This window comes from Diabrotica undecimpunctata, chromosome 9 (assembly GCF_040954645.1).
Source record: "Diabrotica undecimpunctata isolate CICGRU chromosome 9, icDiaUnde3, whole genome shotgun sequence".
Taxonomy (NCBI): Eukaryota; Metazoa; Arthropoda; class Insecta; order Coleoptera; family Chrysomelidae; genus Diabrotica; species Diabrotica undecimpunctata.
The window spans coordinates 119,232,415-119,259,344 of NC_092811.1; the positions used below are offsets into that span (position 1 = coordinate 119,232,415).

General features: G+C 33.5%; 2 protein-coding genes across 2 annotated transcripts in view; one reads left to right on the plus strand and one right to left on the minus strand.

Moving 5' to 3' along the window:
- LOC140451290 (frequenin-2) overlaps nt 1–26,930 on the plus strand; it is a 198,097-nt gene that overhangs the window by 69,482 nt on the left and 101,685 nt on the right. The window contains exon 5 of the mRNA XM_072545035.1: nt 10,335–10,413. Within this exon, the coding sequence (XP_072401136.1) occupies nt 10,335–10,413 (79 nt within the window). The remainder of the gene's footprint in view (nt 1–10,334; nt 10,414–26,930) is intronic.
- The window catches only part of LOC140451342 (kelch-like protein 10), a 40,577-nt gene continuing 32,496 nt past the window's right edge, over nt 18,850–26,930 (minus strand). Inside the window, exons 8-9 of the mRNA XM_072545087.1 lie at nt 21,943–22,251; nt 18,850–19,151 (exon numbers count right to left, since the gene is read on the minus strand). Coding sequence (XP_072401188.1) covers nt 18,964–19,151; nt 21,943–22,251 — 497 coding nt within the window. The 3' untranslated portion in view covers nt 18,850–18,963. The remainder of the gene's footprint in view (nt 19,152–21,942; nt 22,252–26,930) is intronic.

Here is a 26,930-nt window from a genome sequence, read left to right on the forward strand (position 1 = left end):
AAATCATTTCAAATACCTTGGCAGCTGGTTAAATGTAAATTGTGACTCTGATGAACAGATAATAACCAGGATCGAAATATCACGTAAGGCTTTTATGACCTGGAAACCAGTTTTACGCAACAGAAACCTGTCGATGAATATTCGTAAGAAGGTCCTGAAATGTTAAGAGTGGTCCATCTTATTGTATGGTTGTGAGACATGGACGTTAAAAACCACAATGCTAAACTAGTTAGAAGCATTCGAATTGTGGTGCTATAGACGAATCCTAAAGCTATCGTGTGTTTCGCACACTTGCAATGAAGATGTTCTTCAAATGATCAATTCAGAACGTCTGCTCATAAACACCATAAAGAGGAGAAAAACAGAATACTTCGGCCATATAATTAGAGGACCTAAATACCATCTACTTCGCCTTATCATACAAGGAAAAGTGGAAGGAAAGAGATGGATTGGTCAAAAGAAACTTTCATGGCTGCGTAATATTAGACAATGGTGTGGTTCCACAGTAGAAGAATTATTTCGCACAGCAGCCGACAGAGAAAGGTTTTAGGAAATTGTAAACATGATGACGGCCAACGTCTGAATACGGATACGGCACCCAAAGAAGAAGAAGATAAGGTTTGCCATTTGACCCTACCGAACATTTTGCCGTAATTTATAAAACAAATGTAAAGTAGGCTATTGAATTCCCTAATTTTTTTATTTGTCTTGGTAAATGGTAAATGGTAAATCCAGTTTGCTCTTGCGGTATTTCTCTTTGTAGGAGAATTTTCAGTTTCTCATTTATTATGTGTAGCATAATTTTTCTGACATGTGAGATTAAGAAAATGGTTCTTTAGTTATCGCATTTACGGAAGCTGCTTTTTTATGTATTGTCGTTATTGTAGATTTTGTCCAGTCGTCAGGCCATTACTTGGAATCCCATATTTTTTTATGTAGCAAGTAAAACAATCTTATTCCAGTTTCTTCTGTGGCATTTCTACTGTTATCATATCTGGACCTAGTGCTTTGTTATACTTGAGTTTATTGATCGCCAGTATTATTTGATTGTCCAGTTTATATATAATCTTCATGTCTGCTATATCTTCTCTGTTCGTTCTCAGCGTCCCTGTGTGATCTTCAACGGCCTAAGTTCTTCCTTTAAAGTTTCTTGTTATATAGGGTATTTTTCGATATAGATCTTGAATTCCTTGATCCCTTGGCTGATTGTTTTGATCGTGGTTCGCAATTTCTGTACATATATTGTGATAGTATACTTCCTAAAAACGCCAACGCTAGAAAATGTGAAGAACATGTACTTAAACTACTCCTTACTATCATTCACTCGCGCATATACACCATATTAGAAGAACACCTGAGTGAAGTTCAATTTTTATTTAGAGCAGGACTCATAACGAGGGAAGTTCTAATACAGAGAGCCAGGGATGTCAATTGTGATGTGTATGCATGATTCATTGATTTCGAGAAGGTATTTGATAAAGTCTCACATGGGAAACTAATTGATATCCCAAAAACATCAGGATGGTAAGAATATAAGACTGATCTCTAACTTATATCTCCAACAAAAAGCAACACTGTGATTCGAAAGTAAACTTTCCGAGATCTTCACAGTCGAAAAAGGAGTTAGACAGGGTTGCATATTGTCACCGACATTATTTAACACATACTCTAAAAACATCTTTAGAGAAGCCTTGGACGAATCAGAAGATGGGATTGCTGTAAATGGCCAACTTATGAACAATATTAGAGATGCAGACGATACAGTGTTGCTGGCAGATAGTACGCAGGGGCTCCATGGATACCGTTGTAGAAACATGTAACAAATACGGCCTAAAACTAAATTGCAAGAAGACAAAAATAATGATCATTAGTAAAAACACAAACATGCTATTAAAATATGCTATTTGGGCTGCAACATTAAGGATACTTGGCATCACGAAATAAAAACTCGCATTGAAAAAGCCAGAAGCTCTTTCAACAGCCTTAGGAAAATTCTGGCCAACCTTAAGAAGTGGACTGGTCTAACGTCAACTGATCTATTGCGAGCTGCTCTGAATAGAATAAGATGAGTCAATGTGGTCGCCAACATAATATGTTGGCGACCACAGATATTATCTAGAAGATTGGCACATTTAGAAGTACAAGATATTGTTAGGCAACCCAGACTACTAACGTGGACATCGTTGGTTGTCTAAGGTGTAGAGACGATCATTATTATCGTCATGTCATTGTGTTACCACGTGTGTATTTAATGTGTTTTAAAATAAAAGATAACAAAAAGCCTGTTGTAGAGTTTATTAGTATTCGAAATAATAAGAAAATAACACGTAGATTAAAAATTTATCTTGTGACCACTCATAACTATAATTTTTTTTAAGAGACAGATATCGGAAGTTTCACAAATTAATTTTAACGTCTATTCCATAAAACTATCGTCCAAATTACCGTCCCGTATAATGAAACTATCCCTTTTTCGTTATCTCAGGCACTTTACCGATCCGAATAAGCAGTTTCCGCACTCATCGATACTTTTACTGGTTTTCTGTCTTATCCATTGTTTCCTAATGAAAACAACTTCAAGATGGGTAGGACTTAATGGCTCTCGAAAAAGTTTTCCCTCGACGTTGATTGTTTTGCTCTGGAGAGGTTGGCTTATCGAATTTCATCGAATTTGCATTCGCTTGATACTAAATTGTGCGTTTGTAAATTCTGATTGAAAGTACAAATAGTTGTTTCTTTTGCAGGCGTCATATTAAATTATTGTAATAAATTACACAATACAACTACATAACTAAAAAATTTGTATATAGTATTATTCGTAATAATATAACAGTATATAAAAGATGGATGAATGCTCGAATATAAGAACTTTACTTAAATAAAAAGTAGATATCAAACACAGTTTTTTATTAAATCGTGTCCAAGTACTGTCGCTCTCACACCATCTTCAGGGTAATCTAAAATAAGCCAAAAAACGTTTTTTCAAGTTAAGGAAGATTAGTTAACTTCTAAAAACTCAAAGTTGATGGTTTCTAAAATGGTTTTAATATAATTTTAGGGTTATTTCGTCAAAAATGTTGGCTATCCAGCACGTCAATGAACGTTATATACATTAAATCGTCGACGTTCCGGCAAATATTATTAAGTCCAAATGTAGTGAGAAAAACACAATTTAAACTGAATTTTGTTGTCATAATTTCGTTTGTTTGTCATAATTTCGTGGTGCTGAAGGAGACCACATAGGAGCATACGGTCTAGGTACCAGAAATAATAGAGGAGATAGACTTGTACAATTCTGCGTAGAAAACAATCTGTTAATTGCCAATACCTTCTTCAAACAACATCCTAGAAGGCTATACACATGGAAATCACCTGCAGACAGAAAAGACAGAATTGTTAGAAATCAAATTGACTTCATTTTACTCAATAACACCTTTAAGAAGTACATACAATCTACGAAAACATACCCTGGAGCTGATATACATAGCGATCACAATCCAGTTATAATGTATTTTAGATTAAAAGGATTTCTCAAAGTCAAAAAGAAAACAGTGACAAGAAAAATAGACATCTCACAACTGAAGAACCCTGAACAGAAAAAAGAAATAAGTATCAAGCTTGAGGAAGAAATAAAAACGATCGAAAACTTGGTACAGACAGACATTGAAGTAACATAGACTGCTCTAAAAACAAAAATAACAAAGATACAAGAAGAAGACATCGGGTTCTTAAAACACAACAAAAAACAAGAATGGATAACGCAAGAGATCATGGACCTCATGGACGTAAGACGAAAACATAAAACAAGCCCAATAGAATACAAGCGAATCAACAAAATCATTAGAAAAAAGTGCAGGGAGGCGAAAGAAAACTGGATGTCAACAAAATGCCTAGAAATCGAACAACTTCAGGAAAAATACGACACCTTTAATATTCATAAAAAAGTAAAAGAAATGACAGGTAGACACAAAAAGAGACAAACAACAATATTAAAAAATGATAATAACGAAATAATTATGGGTACAAAAGACAAACTAGAGAGATGGAAAGAATACATACAAACTCTTTTTGACGACGATAGACCTTGTTCTCCACCATCCACAGATAATCGAATAAATGAAAAAGGCCCAGAAATAACCAAAGAAGAAGTGATTCATGCAGTAAAATCTCAGAAAGATGGAAAAGCCACCGGTCCAGACAATATCAATGTCGAAATACTTAAACTAATTGCAGATAACGAAAGTAAAAGCCTAGATTTAATAACAGCACTATTCAATATGATATATGACACAGGTAAAATACCAACAGACTGTCTAAAATCAACATTCGTAGCATTACCAAAAAAATCGAATTCCTCACATGCGATGATTATCGAATATTAAACTTGATGTCTCATGACCTTAAAACTTTTCTCAGAATTATTCATAAACGAATTTACAAGAAGTGCGAGTTCCAGATGAGCGACACTCAATTCGGATTTCGAAACGGATTGGGAACACGAGAGGCTCTTTTTGCTTTAAATGTGTTAACGCAACGATGCAGAGACATGAATGTAGATGTATATGCATGTTTTATTGACTATCGAAAAGCATTTGACTGCGTTAACCATCAAAAGATGATCGAAATTCTGAGAACAACTGAAGTTGACGAACAAGACTTGCGAATTATCTCAGAACTATACTGGCACCAAACGGCAACAATTGAAATAGAGCACACAACATCCGAAGACATACAAATCCGACGAGGAGTGAGACAGGGTTGCGTCTTATCACCGCCACTCTTTAATCTGTATTCGAAGTCTATATTCAGAGAAGCATTAGACGAGGTTCAAGGCGGAATTAAGATTGACGGAATCAGCATAGACAACATCAGATATGCTGATGATACCGTCTTAATAGCAAGCAACGCACAAGAACTACAAAATATAATAAATGCGGTAGTTCACCACAGCGAAATGTTCGGTTTACATCTAAACGTTTCCAAAACTAAAACTTTAGTATTTTCAAAGACACCAATAAACGTACAGGTGTATGCTAAGGGTCAAATAATAGAACAGGTAAATTCCATAAAATATTTGGGAACAAATATCAATAGTCAGTGTAATCCAAAAAAAGAAATCCTATCAAGAATCGAACAAGCAAGGAAAACATTCATGAGCATTAAAACATTTTTTACAAGATCAGACCTTAGTCTACAGCTTAGAATCCGAATGATCAGATGTTACGTTTTTTCTGTCTTACTGTATGGCTGTGAAAGTTGGACAATGGACTCCGAAATAGAAAAAAGAATAGATGCCTTTGAGATGTATATATACAGACGAATGCTGAGGATTCCATGGGTACAAAGAGTTACTAATGTTAAGGTACTTCGTCGCATGTGTAAACAAAAAGAATTACTAAGAATAATCAAAGAGAGGAAAATGCAATACTTGGGTCATGTGCTGAGAGGTGAAAGATATGAATTACTTCAAGTTATACTGGAAGGAAAAGTACAGGGCAAAAGATCAGTAGGAAGACGCCAGAACTCGTGGCTGAAAGACCTGAGGAGATGGTTCGACCGCTCATCCGCAGAGATCTTTCGCGCAGCAGTTTCCAAAACTACAATTGCCATTTGGATCGCCAACCTTCAAAAGGAGACGGCGCAATGAGAAGAAGAATTTCGTTTGGTTAATTATAACCACTTTGGAGCCCTTTTAATATCTAACTGATGGTTATGTTTGGGATGGTGATATTTATAATATTAAAAATATTGTCTGTCTCTATCCAAACGGGTTTGGCAGACTTAGTTACGTTTTTCTGACAAACAAGCGAAAAAATCAAAAATTAATTAATCTAAATAAGGAGACTTTATTGCATATCAAGATCTAAAAACAAAAAAAATGTAAATATTTTCTTAACCATCTAACTTTTCTCTCAACGTGAAAAAAATGAATGGCAATTTTTTTTTCTAGTTTAATTAGCATGTAAAAACCCAAAAAAAATCATCGAGAGGTGGCTTGCTCGTTTCCAGATATGTCAGGTAGACAAAAGGTAAAACAGTGCCTCAGGGCACGCATGACAGTTTAGGCCGAATATAAGAGCACGTATACAAGTCAAGAGCAAGGTAGAATTATCAATAAAAAATGTTGTTTATTAAGTGATAAAAGAATAATATAATAAATGGATGAAGATAAATGAAATGAATTATTTTTTAGTGTAGTAATCCAAAGAAAAAAAAAGTTTTTGGCATTGGAACAGCATAAATGGAGATCGCATTTTGAGCAAACACATTGCGTTTGTGACTTCTTGCACAATTTGCACAATCTCTTTCCACCTTCTTTGCCGAGCCAGATTGGGAAATGGTCTTGACCATCGTAAAGCACTTCAGGAAGTAGATGTTTCGACTTTTGACCAACGCTCGAGTTGCCTGGCTGTGGATCTACGGAAGTTGATGGTCACGATGTTGATGGTTTTGGACGACCAACGGACCGTTTTTCTTGGTAGGCTACCAGAAAAGCGGCAACTGCTTCATGAAATTGTGATAATTGCAATACCCGTTCTTTGGCCGAGACATTACTTGAGTCGTTGACCTTCTCCGCGTGGATCCGTTTATGCAGTATGTATGCATTAGTTACGGCCATGTCAATGAAATGGTAAAACAATCGGGTGATTGTATCGTGTTAGTTTGCTCTAATATGATCTTCTTCTTCCTATGCCGTCCCCATTAACGGAGGTTGGCGACCACATTTTTAAAAGCTTCTCTGTCTTTTGCAACGTGGAATAATTCGTCTACAGTCATGTTTGTCCAGTCTCGAATATTTCGCAGCCATGACTTCCTCTTTCTACCTATTCCCTTTTTGCCATCGACTCTACCCTGCATGATGACCTGCAGAAGACTATATTTATTATTTCTTAGTATGTGTCTAATATGATACCGGCCCATAAGTCCGTCGATCGAATCTACGCCGACCATGTGACTATTATATTCTCTTATCATTTGGGGATAATCAACTTTCAAATATGCTTTAGCCTTTCAGTCGTAGCGAGCTACTTTCGCTGGATGTTTGGTTAAACCTTCGTTGGATCTGGCGAATATGGTTCAATACCAACGTACGTTGATGCCAATCGCACTGACTTGTTATCCTTCCATAAGATAGTATTGATGTACACACCAAATGCAGAGCCTACAAATTCATATGAATAGCCGCGTAGCTCATCTTTTATATCTTTATCGACCGGAAGCTTGCAATTTGGAATACGAGAAACTCGTATGGTGCCCAAACTATATATGCCTCGAGCTCGCAATTATACCAACAAAGGCAACGATATACAAACATTATCGAAATACAAGATTTAATGAACGAAGTCTGGAATTATTTGTGACAATCGCACAATAACGTTCGATATGGCTCCATGATCAAGCTGGCCCGGTAGGATCACATTGTCGTCAGCACCGTTAGAAACCTCTAACCGATAAGCGAATCCACTCGTATCACATAAAACAAATAGCTTGGTACCCCACTTGTATGGTTTATTTGGCATGTATTGGCGCAAATGATGTTTTGTTTTGGTGCTGCACATTTGTTCGTCGATGCGCATTCGAGCAGTCTTCGGAACGGAATCGAATCGAGTGTTTAGAATGTCAACCAATGTTCGAATCGAGAACAACGCATCTTAGCCGGATTTGCCTTTCTTGACTCGATTGCTTTCATCACGAAAGGATAAATGTTGTTTTATCGCCATGAATTTTCCTTTGGGCATTGTCTTTGCTATTGCTTGAAACGCGTTTTGACCCTAATAGCTTTCCAAATTGGGATAACGCTAAATACTCATGGAAATGAGAATGCTAATATATCTAAAAATATCTTCACTGGTAGTAGTGAATTTTGTGTTGATATCGGCTTAGTGAGCTGCTCGATTTGTTTCAAATGCAATCAAGTCAACCAATTCCTTACTGAAAAAATACCGAAATAATTCCATCGGTGTCTCGAACTCTTTTATGGACGATGGTACGCTTGAGTCACCCCGGAAAGCTAATTGATTGACATGCAAACGCATTGATTGTTTTTGCCATATAATTTTGGAAAACTCGGCCGAATTTTTAGCTATTGATTCAATACCTGCAAAAAAGTTATAATACCAGTTTAGGAAACTTATCAATACTCTTATGTCAAAACAATTCATACCTGCACCAGTGAAACCTCCAGCAGAAGGCACAATTGATGGACCAGCAATTTCGATTTCGGGCAATGGAGAACGAGGTCGTTTCAGTTTATTGAAACGCCGTGTTGAAGTTGATGGCACGTCGTATTGATCTTTTTCTTCTGCCGTAACAACCTTTTCGTGCGAAACATTCTGTTCAGGAAGTAATGTTGACGAAGCTGATGGAAGTGCTTTGTCGACTGCACTCAAGTTCAATGAAAAGTCTTTTGAAATAAAGGAACTCGCTAAATTTTAGTTCCTTAACGACATACTTATCATTTTAAAAATGTTTAACCAATCATTCATTGTATAAACAGCCACATATTTTTTCCGTGTTTCAATCGCACTATGCATACTGTCACACTCCATCATGGAGTGTCCAGACTCAAGAAATTTGTGCTCTAGGGTGGTAATGTCACTGCTTCCGTAATGAACAAAATAATATAGCATCCCCAGTACATTTTGATTCCGATTTTGTCCACTGCAAGTGTCGTAAAACAACAAGACCTCCGTAACTTAATTAGGCAAGGTATTTAGATACCGCAATAAGCATGTTGCAATTTCTAAGCTACCTCTTGCTCCATTTATTTCAGTCCAAGCGTAACAGTATGCATTATTCGGTAGAGCACCTTCATAAATTGTCAGATTATAACCGCACAATTTAGTACTATAATACATTGGTGATACGTCTCTGCTTGGTATTTGCAGTACGCTTTGGAGATCAAATGTCACTGTAATGAAATGCGACTTATCCGTTGCTCTTTGTTTTGCAGTATTTGCAGCAGCTTCACGCTATTTATTTTCATGGCATTTTGGTTCAAGCTTAGCCTTTTCTTCACCACGTGCAGCTTGATATCGTATACAAAGGGAACACTAATCCTTGCGTGGTTTAAAGAACGAATAATTGTAATTGTTGCAAAATATTCTTTTGTAGCTAGTCATACTTTTAAGTAAGTAACCGTTTTGTTGACATATTTCTTTGTATAGCGAGTACATTTTAGCTATGGAGAGTGTCGCATCCAAATATTTTCTCTGAGACTCTTTTCTACAGTATTGTGAGTCAGTTAACGGGAAACTCTCAATATGATTTACAATGTCACCTGCAGTATACAATCCTGATGTAGCATTTCGGTTTTCAAATGCTTTATTTAGTGGTCCGTTGCTTATTGACAGGGTTTTTACAAAAAAAAGTTTGTCATACTTTAATTAGTGTTCCGTTTTTTACAAAAATAAAATTGTTTAGAATTAGTACGTGATTTTATATTGCTTTTTTGATGCTAGTGTCTTTGTAGAGTGTTATCATGAACGTTTTGAAGAATAAAATCCTTTTTTAGAGAGTAATGTTCTAATTGCCAATAGCTAGAGCACATTTCAATTCTATCTTTTTCATTAAATATTTGAGAACATTTAAATTTACAGCGGTCACCGTTCACACTTTGAGAATATTTGGCTGATTGCCTTCCTTTTTTTAATAATGTAGGGTTGGCCCAGATTTCTGCATTTTTTTTGCGATGTTTTGTTTTCATTGTGATTCGTCTGCCTTCTGCCAAGTTTAATTCACAGGCACCTTCATCGTATTTCTTAGAGGATCTGCAATCGTAATCGTCATCGTTGGGATTGTATTCTTTATCTTGGTCGTCACTAGTTTCAAATGGTTCTAGATCACTTTCTTCAGTGGTCTCTTCGTCATAAATAACTGCTGTTGTAGAATTCGTTCTTACCTGATCTGCCAAAGTCTCATTTTCTGGAAATGTTTCATAACTTGTAGATGGAGTATCTAACTTCTCGAAGTCAATATGGGCCTGTCCTGCATTCTAAAAGCGAAATCTATAATTAAACTAAAACTATAATTTATAGATTGGTTCTATTCTGTTGATTGATGAAGTTGATATCTGTATAATATCCAATATTGACCAATTTATTTCCTTTATTAGAAACAATTGAGTGTTTAGAAATGTGAAATATATTTTCCTGGAAATCGGTGATTTACAAAAAAAAAACCTATTGCAGTCTTATTTTTATAGGACCAGCATGATTACAATATTCACAACTATGATAATAAACAACCTTTATGAACTAAGAATATCTTTGACACAATATTTTTAATGCTCTATAACAGTCAATACAAAATACTAACGAAAATTATTTTTTTAGGATGGTTCCATAGAATTTGAAGAGTTTATTAGAGCTCTTTCTGTAACGTCTAGAGGCAATCTTGATGAAAAATTGCATTGTAAGTAATAAATAATTTTATATAGATGTTATAAGTGTTTAGTAAATACAAGTTTAGATATAATTGCTGTTAACAATATTAACTCTCTATTCAATATTAGTTAAAATCGTTTCTTTGTTTTTAAAAACAAGAAGGGTGCTTTCATCTCATATTTTTTGTTCTAAAACGGGACTCTAAAACGTTAAAATTAGCTTTTTTCGTCATTTTCATTTGTTTATTTACCTCTTAAGCTTGAACATTTTACGAAAATCATCACAAGAATAACTTTTGTTTTAAAATATCACAATTTATATAAAAAAAAGTTTCGAAGTGAAAAATGCATTTTTTTATAATTTTTTGAAAAATTTTCGTCATTTTCATTTGTTTATTTGCCTCTTAAGCTTGAACATTTTACGAAAAACATCACAAGAATAACTTTTGTCTTAAAATATCACAATTTATATAAAAAAAAGTTTCGAAGTGAAAAAAGCATTTTTTATAATTTTTTGAAAAAATTTCATGGAGAATTTTCGGTAAACTTTTAAAAATAGTATATTGGCAAAATAATCTATTAATTAAACCAAGTTTCGACTTGTGGGTATGAAATCGACCTTTTTCAACTAAAGTCACCCTCCTATCATTGCCGTCTTAATAACATTTGAAGTTTGTAAGCACGTCCAGCCATGATACTATAACCACAGTTTAATGCTTAAAAGATTCTTTTTTGATGGACAAGGTAAGTGCTCCGGTTCGTTCGGAAAAATATTCCCATGAGATTTCTTTTCATAATTACTTTCATAAGATACCCAAAAATAAGGTTCAAGAAAAGTTGTTCAAGTTTTTTTTTAAAATTGTTTAAATTTTCGCTTGAGCGATCTCTTGAACTTTAATATGGAGTCCCTCATGAAAGTGATTATGCAAAAAAATCTAATGAGAATATTTTTCCGAACGAACTCGAGCTTTTCGCCTTGTCTATAAGCAATATACTAACATGTTAGTCATAGTATCAAGCGTCCAGCGATCTCCTTTCCTGCCAGCTGGTACGCTTTGTTTGATATTTGGACTTGCGCACATAAAATCAGCTAAGGGCGATATATATTTGAATCGACTGCTTATAACTATCTGCTTTACCATATTATTGTTTATATTGTCTGAAAATAACGATAAACCGCTTTGATCGCTTATTAATTTTGTTCTTCATAAAATTACCGAGTACTCCTATGGAGATTTGATGTAACGGTGAATAACTAGTTGCTGTTGTGATAATATTAAAGTAAACTTGATATTCTACTTTTGAATCTTATTAAAATGACATAATTACCCAATCGAAATACGATGGATAACCTGGTACTTCTCCAAACAGAAATAACTTAAGCTATATCAAATAAGAATGACGTCATCACAGTTGCCTTAGACTTAGAAAGTGCCTTCGACACAATAAACGGAGCTGCTATTATTAGGAAACTTTAACTCAATTTAACGGGTAATATTTTCACCTTTATAAACAATTTTCTACAAGAGAGATCATTCAAAGTAGTTGCAAAGCGGGAAAACATCTACATCACATATTTCATAAAATGAAGTCACCCAAGGCTCAGTTATCAGCCCCACGCTATTCCTTCTTAGAATTAACGATATAAACTCTCTTGTTCTCCCTCCAATAAAATACTCAATATACGCAGATGATCTTGTTCTTTATTGCCAAGGTCAAGTTACAAGGAGCATATGCTCTTTAATTCAAAACACTCTTAGCAATCTTCATAACTGGTCCAATAAAATTGGAGCCAAATTTTCAACTGGAAAATCTAAAGTCATAAACTTCTCTAGAAGACATCACTCTCACCCTTCTCTACTTCACCTAAATGGATCTCCTCTTCAAGTGGTTGATAAACACAAATTGATAAATACAGCATCCAGAGTATCTGCCATCAGCAGTAAAAAAATGGTGTTTCAGTAACTATCATCTGGATACCATCTCATGTTGGTATCAATGGAAATGAGAACGCTGATCATGCAGCAAAATTGGCCTGCTCCTTAGAAAATATGGAAAACATACAACTTCACCATACTATCATGAACAACGTACTAAGCACTTGGCAAACACACTGGAACGAGCAAAATACAAAACTACGCACAATTCAAACAACTGTTACCTCCATCACCATGCATCAAATGAGCAGGAAAGACAATATTATTATCAGAAGGCTCAGAATAGGCTCATGGATATCTGATGTCTTCTGAAAACCCTCCTCGCTGTGAACATTGTAATGAGTCCTTAACAGTTCAGCACATATTACTAGAATGTGTCCACTACAAACCTCAAAGAGACTACTACAACTTTCAAAATAATAAGTGATTTACTCGATTCTACAAATATGTACGGTGCCATAATTCGTTTCCTAAAAGACTGTTACCTTTACTACTTAGTGTAAATATATTAAGATGTTGTTAATGTATCCTAACTTGTATATAAACAGATTGTATATGTATGTAAACATAAACATATTGTAATAATCTTTGTACCAGTGTCAATGGCCCATAGTTGCCGAGACACTTTAATTTAAAATAAAAAAAATGACATAATTAGTTAATTTACGAGTTTTCTATCGCTTTAGATCTCACTTTCGTTCTATTAAATTACATTTTACGATTGTAATAAGAGAATTATAATAATGATCAGTCTTTGTTATTTAGTTTATTTTGGAATTACTTTTACAGCACCAAAAATAGTAGAAATAGTGTGCAACTCTGCAGAAATCATTTAAATATTCAACCTAGTCGTTATAACATCCCTACAAACTTAATTTAAAAATTTATTCTTTTATAGTTTGTATTACTAGTAAAAGACAACGCCTTTTGGAAAATTTTGTCGTTACGCCCACGTTTCTATAGAGTTATATATATTCGTTTACAATGACAGATGACATTAGTTCCAGATGTTTCGGAAAAATGCTGTATGTATCTATCATATCGCTTACTTCCGGAAAAACAAGAAATTGACAAAGGAGATTTGTGTCTTTCTGCGACTTTAAGAATTTATATGAAAAATTCACATTTTTGTTAAATCATAATTTGTTTGTTGTGTTATATAGTATTGAAATAATTCTATTAGTAAGTATGATTAACTGACTCGGTGAACTTCGTATCGTCTTAGAATTAAATAATGTGTCATAGTTCAATAAACAAAAATTAACAGACAACCAAAAAATACTCAAAAACATTCTGTACTAAAACAGTTTAATCTCAGTAAAGTTCGAAAGAACACAAAGGAAGAAATGCGATGTTTTTGTTAATATAACATTAGAGTTAATATAAAAAGAAGAAAGACTGGGACCAAATTATATCACAACATGTAGAAACGAAGGTAATAGCACAGAATAAATATTCTGTCTCATACCGTTCTTTTATATTCTAAAATATATCCAGAGCATGATTTTCGTTAAAATTATCTTGTTAATCAATCCATTTTACATAAAATATTGTCAAATTGTTACATTACTATTATACATTTTTGTTAAATTGGCGTCCAACGCTCACTCACAACTTTTGTTACAAAACCCTAAGACACGCTACCACTGAATTTTCTAACGCACACCAGATAAAATTTCACTGAACAACACTGGTTCCTGGTTCCGTTCAAAACATTGCTGATTCCGTCAGCGCGAACGAGATGCGCGTACTTATCTCGCTAAGCAGAGTGGGCATTCTGATTGTTTTATTATTCTGTTTTAATAGATAGAATATAAGTATGTCGAATATAAGAAAATACATTAATTTTAGTGACATCTTATCAGATGTGTTATAATTCATCATTAAGCTTCAGCAGCTCGGATAGTCTGATCAATGATACTTCTCCATTGGTCGCGATCTTCTGTTACTTGTACTGCCTCAGTATACTGCTTATGTAACTAATACCTACTCATAAAGTTTAATTAAAACATTTAATTAGTTAATATAATACTTGGCAAACAACCCTATACAGTAACAAAAATCCATCCTTTATACAATATTTTCTAAAATTTGCAAATCCTTAGAATATCACGCGAACTTCTGCTCGTTAATTTTAACCAGAATTTTTTATCAAAAAAAAATCTATCTAAAATTTCATGACGCCGTTTGGTGTCTTAAAGTAAGTAGGCACTTCACAAACTCGGGATAAAATATGAAATGTAAACTACAAGCTGGTTGCAATTTATTTTACAGATAAAATATATTAGGAGCAAAGCAACAGAGGGAAGAAAAGAACAGGGTGTAACTTTAAATACATTTCATCGTATATTATAAGGATGTTTGTGTCATATAAATGCATATTTAGTTTTTTTGTCAATAAATGTAAATTAGATACGTTAGATACGTTTTATATTTTCCATATTTATATAGAAAGATAATGATCGCTGCGCTGTCTTCACAATAACGAAACGTTTTAAAAGCTCAACCTATAATAACAGCATAACCGCCAATTTTATTGAAAAAATTACCAATATATTTTTAAATTACCTAAAAAAAGCATTGAAGAGACTTTGTAGAAATCTATAGCTTATGATCTAAGTAAGTTATGATAAAAATAAGGTCGATTTATATTTTTTTATCAGTGTTAACAAAAAGTTAATTATAATCGGTAATTAATTATTCACTGAACATCGCAATATACATATTTTAATTAATTATATATGAACACATTCTCTTTTTTTGTATATAACATTAACAATCTGAAATGATACATGATAGTTTTTTACGTCGCTTATATCCTTCTTATAGCAAATCTGTAAAAAATCTTCCTACTTCCATGGCAATACCCTTTAAGGATTTCTTTGTCTTTTCTTTACTTGATTTTATATCCCCGATTTACGTCAAGATTTGGGTTTAGTCTGGAGTCGTAACTCTGGTCGATTCTTTATTAGATACTTTAAGAAGTTCGGCAGTTTCTGTAACTTGTAAACGTCAATGTGTTTGAGATTAATGATTGAATTTTCGTACGCTTGCTGTTTTATCAACAAAAACTCCAGCGAGGGAAGTTTTTGTCACTTGGATATTTTGCTGATCACGAAATAATCATTTAAATGGTGGAAAATAAAAATACTATCAAGATTTTTTGTTTAAAAAAACTATAAATATCTAATGGTATGGCAAATAATGACATATTTAAATTATTTATGAAAGAATTTTTGTTGTTGTAGTTTTTAGCTTAGACTATGGTTTTAGTTTATCATAATCTTATAATCTTTTAATTTAACCAATCTCTAGTAGTTGGAGAAATTCAAATATTGAGTCGATGCAAGGAAACAAAGAACTCAACCCTTCGTAACTAACGTGGCTACATCCAACACCGTTACTAACGTCGGTCTTCTTTAACAAGGAGATTTTTTTTTTGTTAAAATTTAACACTAATACAAAGTCATAACATAGATAGAACCACATTATTTTACTTTTATTTATAATATTTTAATAACTTATTATTGGAATTAGTGAAGTCAAATGGATAGGCAGTCAACAGACCCATCCAACCGGAGTGGAATTTTGGTGGATAAAATTACCAAAACAACAATCACTATATTTTTTCCCTAAGAGAAGGAATTATTATCATCATTCTGCTACGAATACGTCCCGCAAGGGACGTATTCATAAATTTGTCTTACTAGTTTTCTTTTCCCTTGTTTCCAAACAATGGGAAACAAAAAAATAAAATTACTCTGTTATGCAGACAACGCAATATTGATAGCCCAAGATGAAGATAGTCTGCAAAGACTGGTACACAGATTTAACATAGCAAAAGAATTTAATATGATGATCTCATCTCAGAAAACTATAACAATAGTAGTCAGCAAAGAACCAACCAGATGTAAAATAGAAATTGATGGCATCAGTATTGAACAAGTAATGGAAATAAAATACCTGGGAATTACACTGTCTACCTATGGAGACCTGGACAAAGAAGTGAGAGATCAAGTACAAAAAACAAATAGACTGACAGGATGACTTAATAACACTATATGAAAAAACAGACGGACACATTAACACTAAGATGAAGTCAAGAATTTATAAAGCCAATAATGGCATATTAATTAGAAACAAGACACGACACAGCCACAAGCAAAGGCTACTCCAGAACGGCAAAGATAAGTGAAGACATTGGAAGAAAATGTAACGTACAGTGTATAAATAAATGGACATAAAATAGAAAAAAACTGGAATAACCACATAAGCAGAATGGAGGAGACCCGTGTAGTCAAAATAGCAAGAGATAAGTCACCAATCGGTAGAAGAAGTATCGGAGACCGCGCAAAAGATGGGAGTGGCAACGCGAGAGTTCCTCTCAACTGTATCCATATTTCCTGCCCAATATTTAGAAGTACATTAATAAGAAGGCTAGATTTTTCTCTAATTAAGATTATCATCAGAAAAATAAGAAGCTATAACATGCACCACTTGTGCTGATAATTCAGGGTACGTTATTATATAAAGTCGTAGCAAAGCTTATGCTGAAATTTGTAAAACTTTTACATATATATATATATATATATATATATATATATATATATATATATATATATATATATTTATTTTATAAAATATTTATAGTTTTACCATTCGTCAGTTTTTTTTATTAACAACACATTTTTTTAACAATTGCTTTTGAAAGGATAGGAATTTTAGAACAACAATTTTGATTTGAAAATTTATACCATTAATTAACCAAATTTTGATAATCATTATATAAGATATTTTTTATTGAAGATATTTGAGTGTGAATTTTATTTCATAATATAATGTTGTATCATATATTTTTTTATTATTCCGGTATTCTTTGGACTTTACCTATCATATGTAAAGCATAGATATTGAAGCACGAGTAAAACCCTGAGATAAGAAAATGAAATAGTGTGATAGAATCATAATTACATCATTTAAATAAATTTAATTAATTAATTAATTAGCTAATTAATTACTTGGTGCACCGCAGACTTTTAATATCACATTAACATATATATAACGGAGCTTTGAGGTTTATTCGGATACGAAATAAAGTGACTTTTTTACACAAAAAAAAATTGTATTTAAATTTGATCTTTTACACCATGTATTTTTTTATATTTGACTCAATCAATGAGTGGTGCGCAAAATTGTCGTAGAACATCCACGAAAAACAAATGTCAATATCGTAAGTTAAAAAACCTTTACACCTTTTAATATATTTTTCCAGGATGCTGTACTAACAGTCGCACTTTATTTCAGTTTCTCCTGATGATGAAAATAAACATTTTCGAAAGCTTGAAACTTAGTTAAAAGAGTACACTTATATACAGCCTGCAGTTTAAAGCTTTAATAAGGTTTAATTTGTATTTAAAAGGATGACAAGAGTGGTAGTTAAGAAACCTATTAGAGGCCATTGGTTTCCTATACCAACTCTTGGTTAAGGTGTTGTCTCCCATTCTAATGACACGCATGTCTAAAATGGGAATACTGTGACTGGCCAGCCAGCCATAACTTAGACACTTTTATATGAGATGTAGGGATCGACCTCACTTGTTTGTTCTTTTTCTCCGAGCCATTCCCTAAACAGAAAATCGTGTTTTTAAACATCTTTTTCTTTCATTTAATGGTTCGTACAAAGTTTTCGCCTACTTTTTCATTTTTTTAAACTTACCGTCATATTGCATGAGCGGTTGGTAACTCGCCTTGTTGTGTGTCATGTTTTGCCTTCAAGGACACTGTCTTTTCACGTGATAGCTATGTGGACCTGAATTGTGCTCCCATTTGACGGGTATCTTCTGTTAGCATTGGAAGCTTTTGCGGTAACTTCATACACCTTTTTATAGTATTACTAATTAAACTCTTAATCTGTTTAATAATGTTACCTAAAGTAAAAATAAAATTAATATAATATTAAACTGTTGAAAGTGTGATCTTATGATCTTGTTAGTTCTCGGCAAATACTTATTTTTTACATGTTTTTTACATACTTTTTCAAATTACATGTACAAAAACCACATGGTCTTTTGCTGTGCTATGTTTGAATCAAATTGTAAACTGTATCTAGTTTCAATTTATTGTTTATAAAACTAATTATTGATGTCCATTATCTTAAGCTTCTTTACATTTTTTTACCATTGACTGCTATGTCTTTTTGAGGTAACACATTTATATTGACTTGTCTATGGATGTTTGGTTTTTCATATTGTGCTTTTTAGATGAACTGATGATACTTTCTGATTAGAGAGCGAAACGTCTTTAATAAATAGATGGAGTAGCCAACTTCTTTGTCTTTTTTCTCCAACTTTTGACCGAAAAACCCACCACTCTTCGAGTGATCCTTATTTATATTGGATTAACGGTCATACTCATTTTTTCGATGCTATATATATATATATATATATATATATATATATATATATATATATATATATATACGACCGAGAAATGTCTAAATAAAAAATTATCTAGAACGGTACAGTGCTATTTACGTGAAAATTTAAATTTCTTTATTGGAATAGTACACAAAAAATAAACGAGTAAAACATCTGTATAAATAAAAAAGGCGCAGACCACAAAAACATTATCTCTCTTAACGTATCATTCCTTATTACGAAAAACTTGCGGTAATATCATCTCTGTCCTCAAAAAGGTATAATCAATGGTATTTGGTAAGCCTTGTACTACACAGGCACTGAGTGCTGATCTACTTACACTCATGGGAGCAGCTTCGTACCATTCGTTTGCTTCCGCATCTAAATATTCTACGAGGTCGATTGTTGTTGATCCTATAAAAATCAGAAGATAAATATGTTTAGTTAAGAAAACATCGAAAATAGATGAAAATAAAACATATTATATAGAACTATATACAGAACTATAATAACTTTAAAAAACGTCATTTTATTTTTGGTTTAACAGAAAAATAATATTCTAACTATAATATAAAACGGTCAAGTCTGTTTTTGTAAGAGTTGGTAGAGGGAGCAGAGACAATGTTATCATTAAGGTTATTCCAGCACTCAAAAACTTTATTTGGTAGAAAGTTATATCTTGATTTTGTAGAAAAGTTCTGTTTTTAAGATTAGAGAATTCCAAAATTGAATTTTAATATTTTAAATGTTGTAATATATATATATTACTATATATATATATATATATATATATATATATATATATATATATATATATATATATATATATATTAATAAAATGTGAGTCTCAACGTTGTCGGCGAAGTTCAAAAGAAGTTAGGTTAGTCATAGTAAGTCTCTCTGCATAAAAAGGCCTTTTCGGTCCCAAAGGAATTCGAGTGGATTTTCTGTAAACGTTTTCCAACAAACTCTTGTCTCGAACCAAATCAGGATACCACGTTGGTCCAGCATATTCAAGTATGGGTTTTACGTAAAGAGTGTAAAGTTTACAGAATAATTGCATTGAAACTCTCGAAAAACACCTCCGAATAAGATATAGTCTGGAGTTCGCAACTTTACGAATAGAGGTAATAGGATCGGACCAAGTTAGGCTGCTGCTTACGATATCACCAATGTCGTTATACGAGAACACAGAATCTAATGGGTACCGTTAACAAAGTACGGCACAAGCAGGTTATTTTTACCAATTGGAAGCACTACAGATTATTCCGCAGTTAAGGGTAGTAACCACTGGGAATATCAAGTTAAAATATAGTCCAAGTCTATTTGGAAAATTAGCTCGTTTGTGATTGGATTGGCATATAGTTTTGTGTCATCAGCGTAGAACGATATTTTAAAATCCGTAAACTAATTTTCGAATCCAAATTCAAAAATCCTAGCGAATTGGTTTCTAGTACTCGTACAGAGTAAATCGGAATAAAAAGAAAAATCCAGTTAAGATTTGATTTCACGTATAGTGCGTCTGTGTATGCGCTTATACGTATTTCGGCCTAATAGGCCTCTTCAGAACGGCTTTCACAGTCGCCCTGAACGTGAAAATAAATCTATTCTGTTTTAGGAATTTAAAATCCTCTAAAGAAAATAAGAAGCCAATGATTTTGCCAAGAATTTGTTTTGAAAAGATCAGTTGGATAATAAAAATATGAACCAAACCAAACCGTTTTCTGAGTTCACTTTAAATGTCGTACTGACTCAAAATAAAAGAGATTCTTAATATTCTCTGACTAAGGAAAAGGACAACAAGACACAGCTCACTAGGTTGGAAAAAGACGAAATGGTGAAGTTTTAGTGGTGATGATGGTGAAGAATTAGTATCGAGGATGAAGGAAGCAACATTAAACTATAAGGGAGAGCTCTAAAAGAGCTTCAATTGAGAACTAATACAATTTTGCAACAAAATCAAAGTTTAATTGTGTTTTCGAAGCAGTTGTTATACATTAGAAATGTGTATGGTTACACACAGATGTCTGCTTTTTCACATATTCGAAAGAGGAGCTTGTGGTATTATCCAATCACTTTGTTATCATACTTTATTAATCTTTTCCCAATGATTTCTTCTGAGTATTTTATAGACTACTTCTAATATATCTATACCTCTATAGTTTTCGCCTCCTTTTTTATAGATAGGACAAATAAGAGCGCTATTTCATTGTTTGATCATTTCTTCCTTTTGCCAAATTATTAGTGTCAAGTGAAATATCCTTTCCTTCAATCTTTCGCCACCTTCCTTAAAAATCTCAGCTGTCTCCTGAACTTTTGGTATTCTTTAGATCTCTTATTATTTCTTTGACTTCATTCAGAGTTGGTTCATCGCACGTCTCTTCTTCATCTTCTTGCCAATTCTCATTTCCCTCAAGTTCTTCTTGTTGGTCTGTATTTAATAGATCTTCGAAATATTCCGCCCATCTGTTTAATTTTTCTGTTGATTCACCTAGAAGTAAGCCTTCTTTGTTTCTGCAATACTGTGGATTATTCTTTGTAGTTTCTCTGGATTTTTTAACTTCTTTGTAAAATTTTTTTACCTCTTTGTTTATGTAGGCTTCTTCTATGCTTTTCTAGCTGTTCTCTTTCCTTTTTTCTGCAAATTCTTTTCACTTCCCTTCTTCTTGTCACATAATTTTCGATCGCATATTGGGTATTTTCTTTCTCTCTGTAGTTTTGTAGTATCTCTTTTTAATTTTGCCCTGTTGTAAACCAGGATAATGTAGTCAAATATCCTTTAGTTTTTCAATTAATTGAAATTGCCCGGACTCCCACCTCATAATTTACAATTAAAAGTAGAAATCAGTTGTTATTATTCTGCTTTACATTAATAACCCAACACTTTGCAATGGAATAACACTAACCGTAAAAATGCTAATAAATAATGTCATTAAGGCAACAAAAATCAAGGAAAATATAAAGGAGAGGATGTATTGATCCCTTGTCGGGGTCCTGATAGAAGAAGAACATAATGGCTTAAAAATCTAAGACGATGAAATGGACAACCCACTAGATCATTATTTAGATCTGCTGTCAATACAGTTACCATAGCGAATATGGTAACAAACATGATATAATGGTAACAAACATGAAAAAGTATCTGAATCATGCAATGAGAGTAAATAAAAGAGAGAAAAAGATAAAACGCCTTAATTTTACTAACCTGAGTTGCCTGTATCGTTAAATCCACCAATCACTACTATAAAACCATCCAAAATCACGCAAGCGAAGTTACTTCTTGGTGTTCTCATATTGGCGATGGGAGTCCAACCCCTCAATATATCTGGGTCGAATTTCTCACAACTGGATAATCTTGTCGAACCATTAAAACCACCAATGGCGTACATGACGTTGCGCAAAGTTATCAGACTTACTCCAGAGCGAGGGGAGTTCATTTTTTGTATGAAGGTCCATTGTCGGGTTACTGTGTCGTATACTTCGGCGGAACTCATGACGTCTTGTCCATTGAATCCTATGATATTATAGTTTTTAACCATTTTGTCTAATAGAACAACTATACATGTTAGGCCACTTAACCTTTCAGTAGACGCACTTTAATTTTGTGGTTCAGTCATAAAAATAGTCCTCTGGATGCATTTTGTTTAAATTTCGATAAAATAATCTATAGTTTTTTAACATTATTTATTATTATTGACATATTTTGTTTAATTAAAATGTTTATTTACGTAGCACAAAAAATAGTTCACAATTTTTGTAATAGTTTCAATTATTCTTTTTTTTTACTAAACAAATTACAATTAATTTAAAATTAGAATATACACATGTAAACCATTATTTCACTAAGACGTATCATAAAAAAATTTAAGAGATGACAATAAACACGATAAAATTAGGCCGGAATATTGTTACAGTCATTGAAAATTGGATTTACATGTTCCAAACAAAGATACTTTTTACAAATCGAACAAAAATATTTAGTTTTTCAATTCTTTTTCCATCCACAGTCACCACACCTCCCAATTTCTCCAAGAGTTCTTTGAACTGGCACGACATCTTCATCCAAATGACAGATCGCCTCTAGTCGAATCCTTATTGTCTTGGGTATATAGACATTTTGGCTTTGATTCTTCTGGTGATTGTACGTAAAGCAAAATGTTAAATTTGTCAAAACTTCTCGTCGGTTCTTTGTGGAATTTGGAATATTATATTATATATATATTATAATAACAAAGAAATTTATTGCTGTAACATTTAAAAGGCTGTACAAAACAATCATACATAACATTACATTCCGCGAGAATGGCTGCAGTCATCCTTTGTGATGATCCCAAAAACAGCTAATGCCACAAAATGCAATGAACACCGCTTAATCAGTTTAATGAGTCACTTGCTGAAACTCTTCCTTAGGATATTACACTCAAGAATGTACAAGATACTAGAAGAACTTAGCGGGTCAACACAATTCGGTTTTAAGGGAGGACTAGAAACAAGAGAGGCAATTTTATGTTTGAACACCTTAATATAAAACTGTATAGATCAACGAAAAGATGTCTACCTCACCTTCATCGACTACGAGGAGGCATTTGATCATGTTAAACATGATATTATGATGGAACTACTACATAGGGCCAACATTGACCAGAAGGAGATCAGAATTATTCAGAAGCTATACTGGAACCAAATGGAAAAGGTGAGGATTGATCAAGACCAATATACGGATGAATTTGAAATCCGGAAAGGTGTCCGCCAAGGCTGCATACTCTCTCCGATGCTTTTTAATTTATATGTTGAAAATATATTTGCGGAAGCATTAGAAGACACGGAATTAGGCATTAAGGTGAACGGCATACCAAGTAGCAACCTACGCTATGCGGACAACACAGTGATTATAACTGATAATTTGGAAGATCAGCAGTTATTACTTGATAGGATGAATAGCATAGGTAAAAAATATGGCCTCAAAATCAACATTTTGAAAACGAAATATATGCTCATTAGCAGAAACCCTCCAGAAAACCCGATAATATGCATAGGTGACGATCGCATAAAACGCGTGAAAACTTTTAAATACCTTGGTACCACAATCAATGACCAATCGGATCCACAACAAGAGATAAAAACCTGAATACAAATGGCAAGACAAGCTTTTGTGAAATTCAGACCGCTCCTATGTAATCAAAACCTAAATTTCGAAATACGCTACAGAATGGTCAAGTGCTACATGTGGTCCATCTTGCTTTATAGCATGGAGACGTGAACTATCAACAAACTTGAAGCATTTGAAATGTGGTCATTGAGAAGAATGATGCGCATACCTTGGGTGGATAGAGTTCGAAACGATGACGTCCTTAAGAGAGCCGGCGTGGAAAGAGAACTCTTTGAATTAATTAAAAAACGCAAGATTGGTTACCTTGGGCACATATTGAGAGGAGCAAAATATGAAATACCACAGTTAATTCTACAAGGGAAGATCGAAGGTAGGAGAGGAGCCGGCCGCAAACAATTATCCTGGTTAAGGAATATTAAAGAATGGACAGGAATACACAATACAGGCGAGCTGTGTCACGCCGCCAAGAACAGAATTCTAGTAATGAGATAGTCGTCTACGCACTTTGGTGTATGGCATGTTAAGAAGAAGAAGACAAAACAATCATACGCCATCTTCTTCTACAACGTGCCACATCATATTGTGCACATAATTTATCTACTGTGTCAACAAAGATTTTGTGCTGTTATATGCTAATATGATTTTTGGTTTTCAAGTTACAGGATCAACGTTGTTCTCATGATGCATAGTGGAATCTAACAGAACGTTTTTGTTATTTCTGTTTTTATGACACTAGTGTTTCTCTTGAACCAAACTCAAATCTACTAGAGCCAATAGGTCGTCCTTAATTGAAATATGCAAAGAAAGTTAAACCATTTTCCTTCTAGCTTATACCAAGATCGACGCTGGTGTACCAATTGTCGGTGGTAACATTTTTCTTAGATCCGTAGATATATGACAGGCCTGTTCCGCCACTGCCTTGGTACTAGTGTCTAGATAATATGGACCACCCACTTGGTTTTTGCAAACGTATACTTCCATGTTACTGGTATAAAATAACTTTGCATCACACAGTGCAAATATTTTTATACCGTATCTCTTGGGTTTGCTTGTTATGTATTGACGGAATGAGCACCGTCCTCAAAAAGCCTTTAACTTTTTGTCCACAGTTACGTATTGCGAATGAGAGAAACATTTTTCCTTATTTTTGTTCTACTTGGTAAAAAGATCTCTTATGGGCACTAATTTATCCAAACTAACTTTATCATGCCTTGTGTTGATATCATCAGTTCGTATGTAGCCTAGTAGATTTCTGAATCTCTTGATAATCATTGTCAGTCGAAAAACCTCTATACCGGTGCCGTCCGTTTTCCACAACTCTGTTGTATTAAGGTGGCTTGCCTTTCTTACACCGGCAAGATATAAGAGACCTAAAAGGGCACGAATTTCATCAATGTTTGTTGGATATATATTTCGATCGGGACTGAACTTCTGCTTTTATGCTTCTATTCTTGTATTGGTCCCACCAACAATTATTTACAACGTATCAGTATCAAATGGATTGTTCCAGATATCTAAAATATTGGTTTTCTGTCTGACACATTGTTTTGAACCCGGAAGCTGCAGAATAATATTTTCACTTCAGTTCTGACCTTCTTAAGGGCAATCTGCTCAGCCCATTTTGTTTTATTATCTTTGCCCAAAAATATGGACAAATGGCAAAATCTGTCTCCTCATCTAATTCCTCATTTTCCTATTCCGAATCGCCTCCTTCCAAGTTTTCTTCTACATGATCTTCTTCTCCCGATTCCTCTTCACCATCATACTCATCAACCGTCGAAACTTCTTCAAAAACTGCTAACATTTTTTTTTGCTCTTTTTCATAATTCATAATATCTGAAAAATAATGTTTTATTATAAAACAATTACTTATAAGTCACAAAATTCTATTACTTCTCTAGACGCACACAGTCCACTGCATCGGTTTTACAAATTACAAACTTACAGTTCCAGCATCAACACTGCAATAATACACAGTCGAGTCAATAAATGTACCTATCAAAAGAAGGAACAGAACCGGAAAAACTCAAAAACATCCGATTGACTTTAGAATTGACTGTCATTGACTCCCACCGGTCTCCTAGACTAGTTGCATCTACTGAAAGGTTAAAGAAGTCTAAGGACTGCTCATGTACTTTCAACCAATTCGATCTTATATAGGGAATAATATTTTAAAATAAATTTCATCAGTAGTAACAAGTTTTTTTTTATTTAAATGTATATAGGGTGTTTCAAAAAACGGTAACCCCGTCTCTAGGGTAGGTAAAAAACTGAAAAATAATTGGGGTTTGCTTAGTAAAAAATTTTTGTAACGCCATCTGTTTTTTCAATATGCAGGGCGTTGAAGAAAAAAAAATACGCATTTTTTACGATTTTGCCGAAACTACTGGCAACATTGTAATGCAATTTTATACGAATATATTTTGGAAGCTGATACATGCTATGAATTTGTTTTTATATCTGATTCTCATAGAGGGCGCTAGTTACACGGATCGTACTAAGTATTAGTCAATATAACTTTTTTAAGGGTATAATTATTAATCAAAATTTCAAGTAAACTTAAACATCATTCAATTTTACATGAAAAAGGTACTCTTGGTAAAACTCGATACTGTGTACCATTTTCGGAATATTTTGATTTGAAAATTATGAAGTAATAATTGATGCTGGTATAAAATAGTAATTAAACAAAACTCACAAGAAGAAAATTAAATTAATGACTTAGAACATAAAATAAAATTCAATTACAGTAAGTGTTCAAAATGCCCTCCGTTTTCGAGAATACACTATTCTTTTTTCTAAAGATTTCATTAACCTCCTAAACGGTAGGGGATCAGCTATGATGTCATTAAATTGACGTTGAATTCTTTCTTCCAATTCTTGGCGTGAATTTACCTCTGTAGCATAGACTTTTTCCTTAATATACGATCAAACTGCGTAGTCCAAAGGGTTAAAATCGCATGACCGAGGAGGCCAATGAATCGGAGCTTCTGCACCTCTACCAATCCATCGATTCGGAAAATGATTACTCAACCAATTACGACACCTTATATCAAAGTGTGGTGGAGCTCCATCGTGCATAA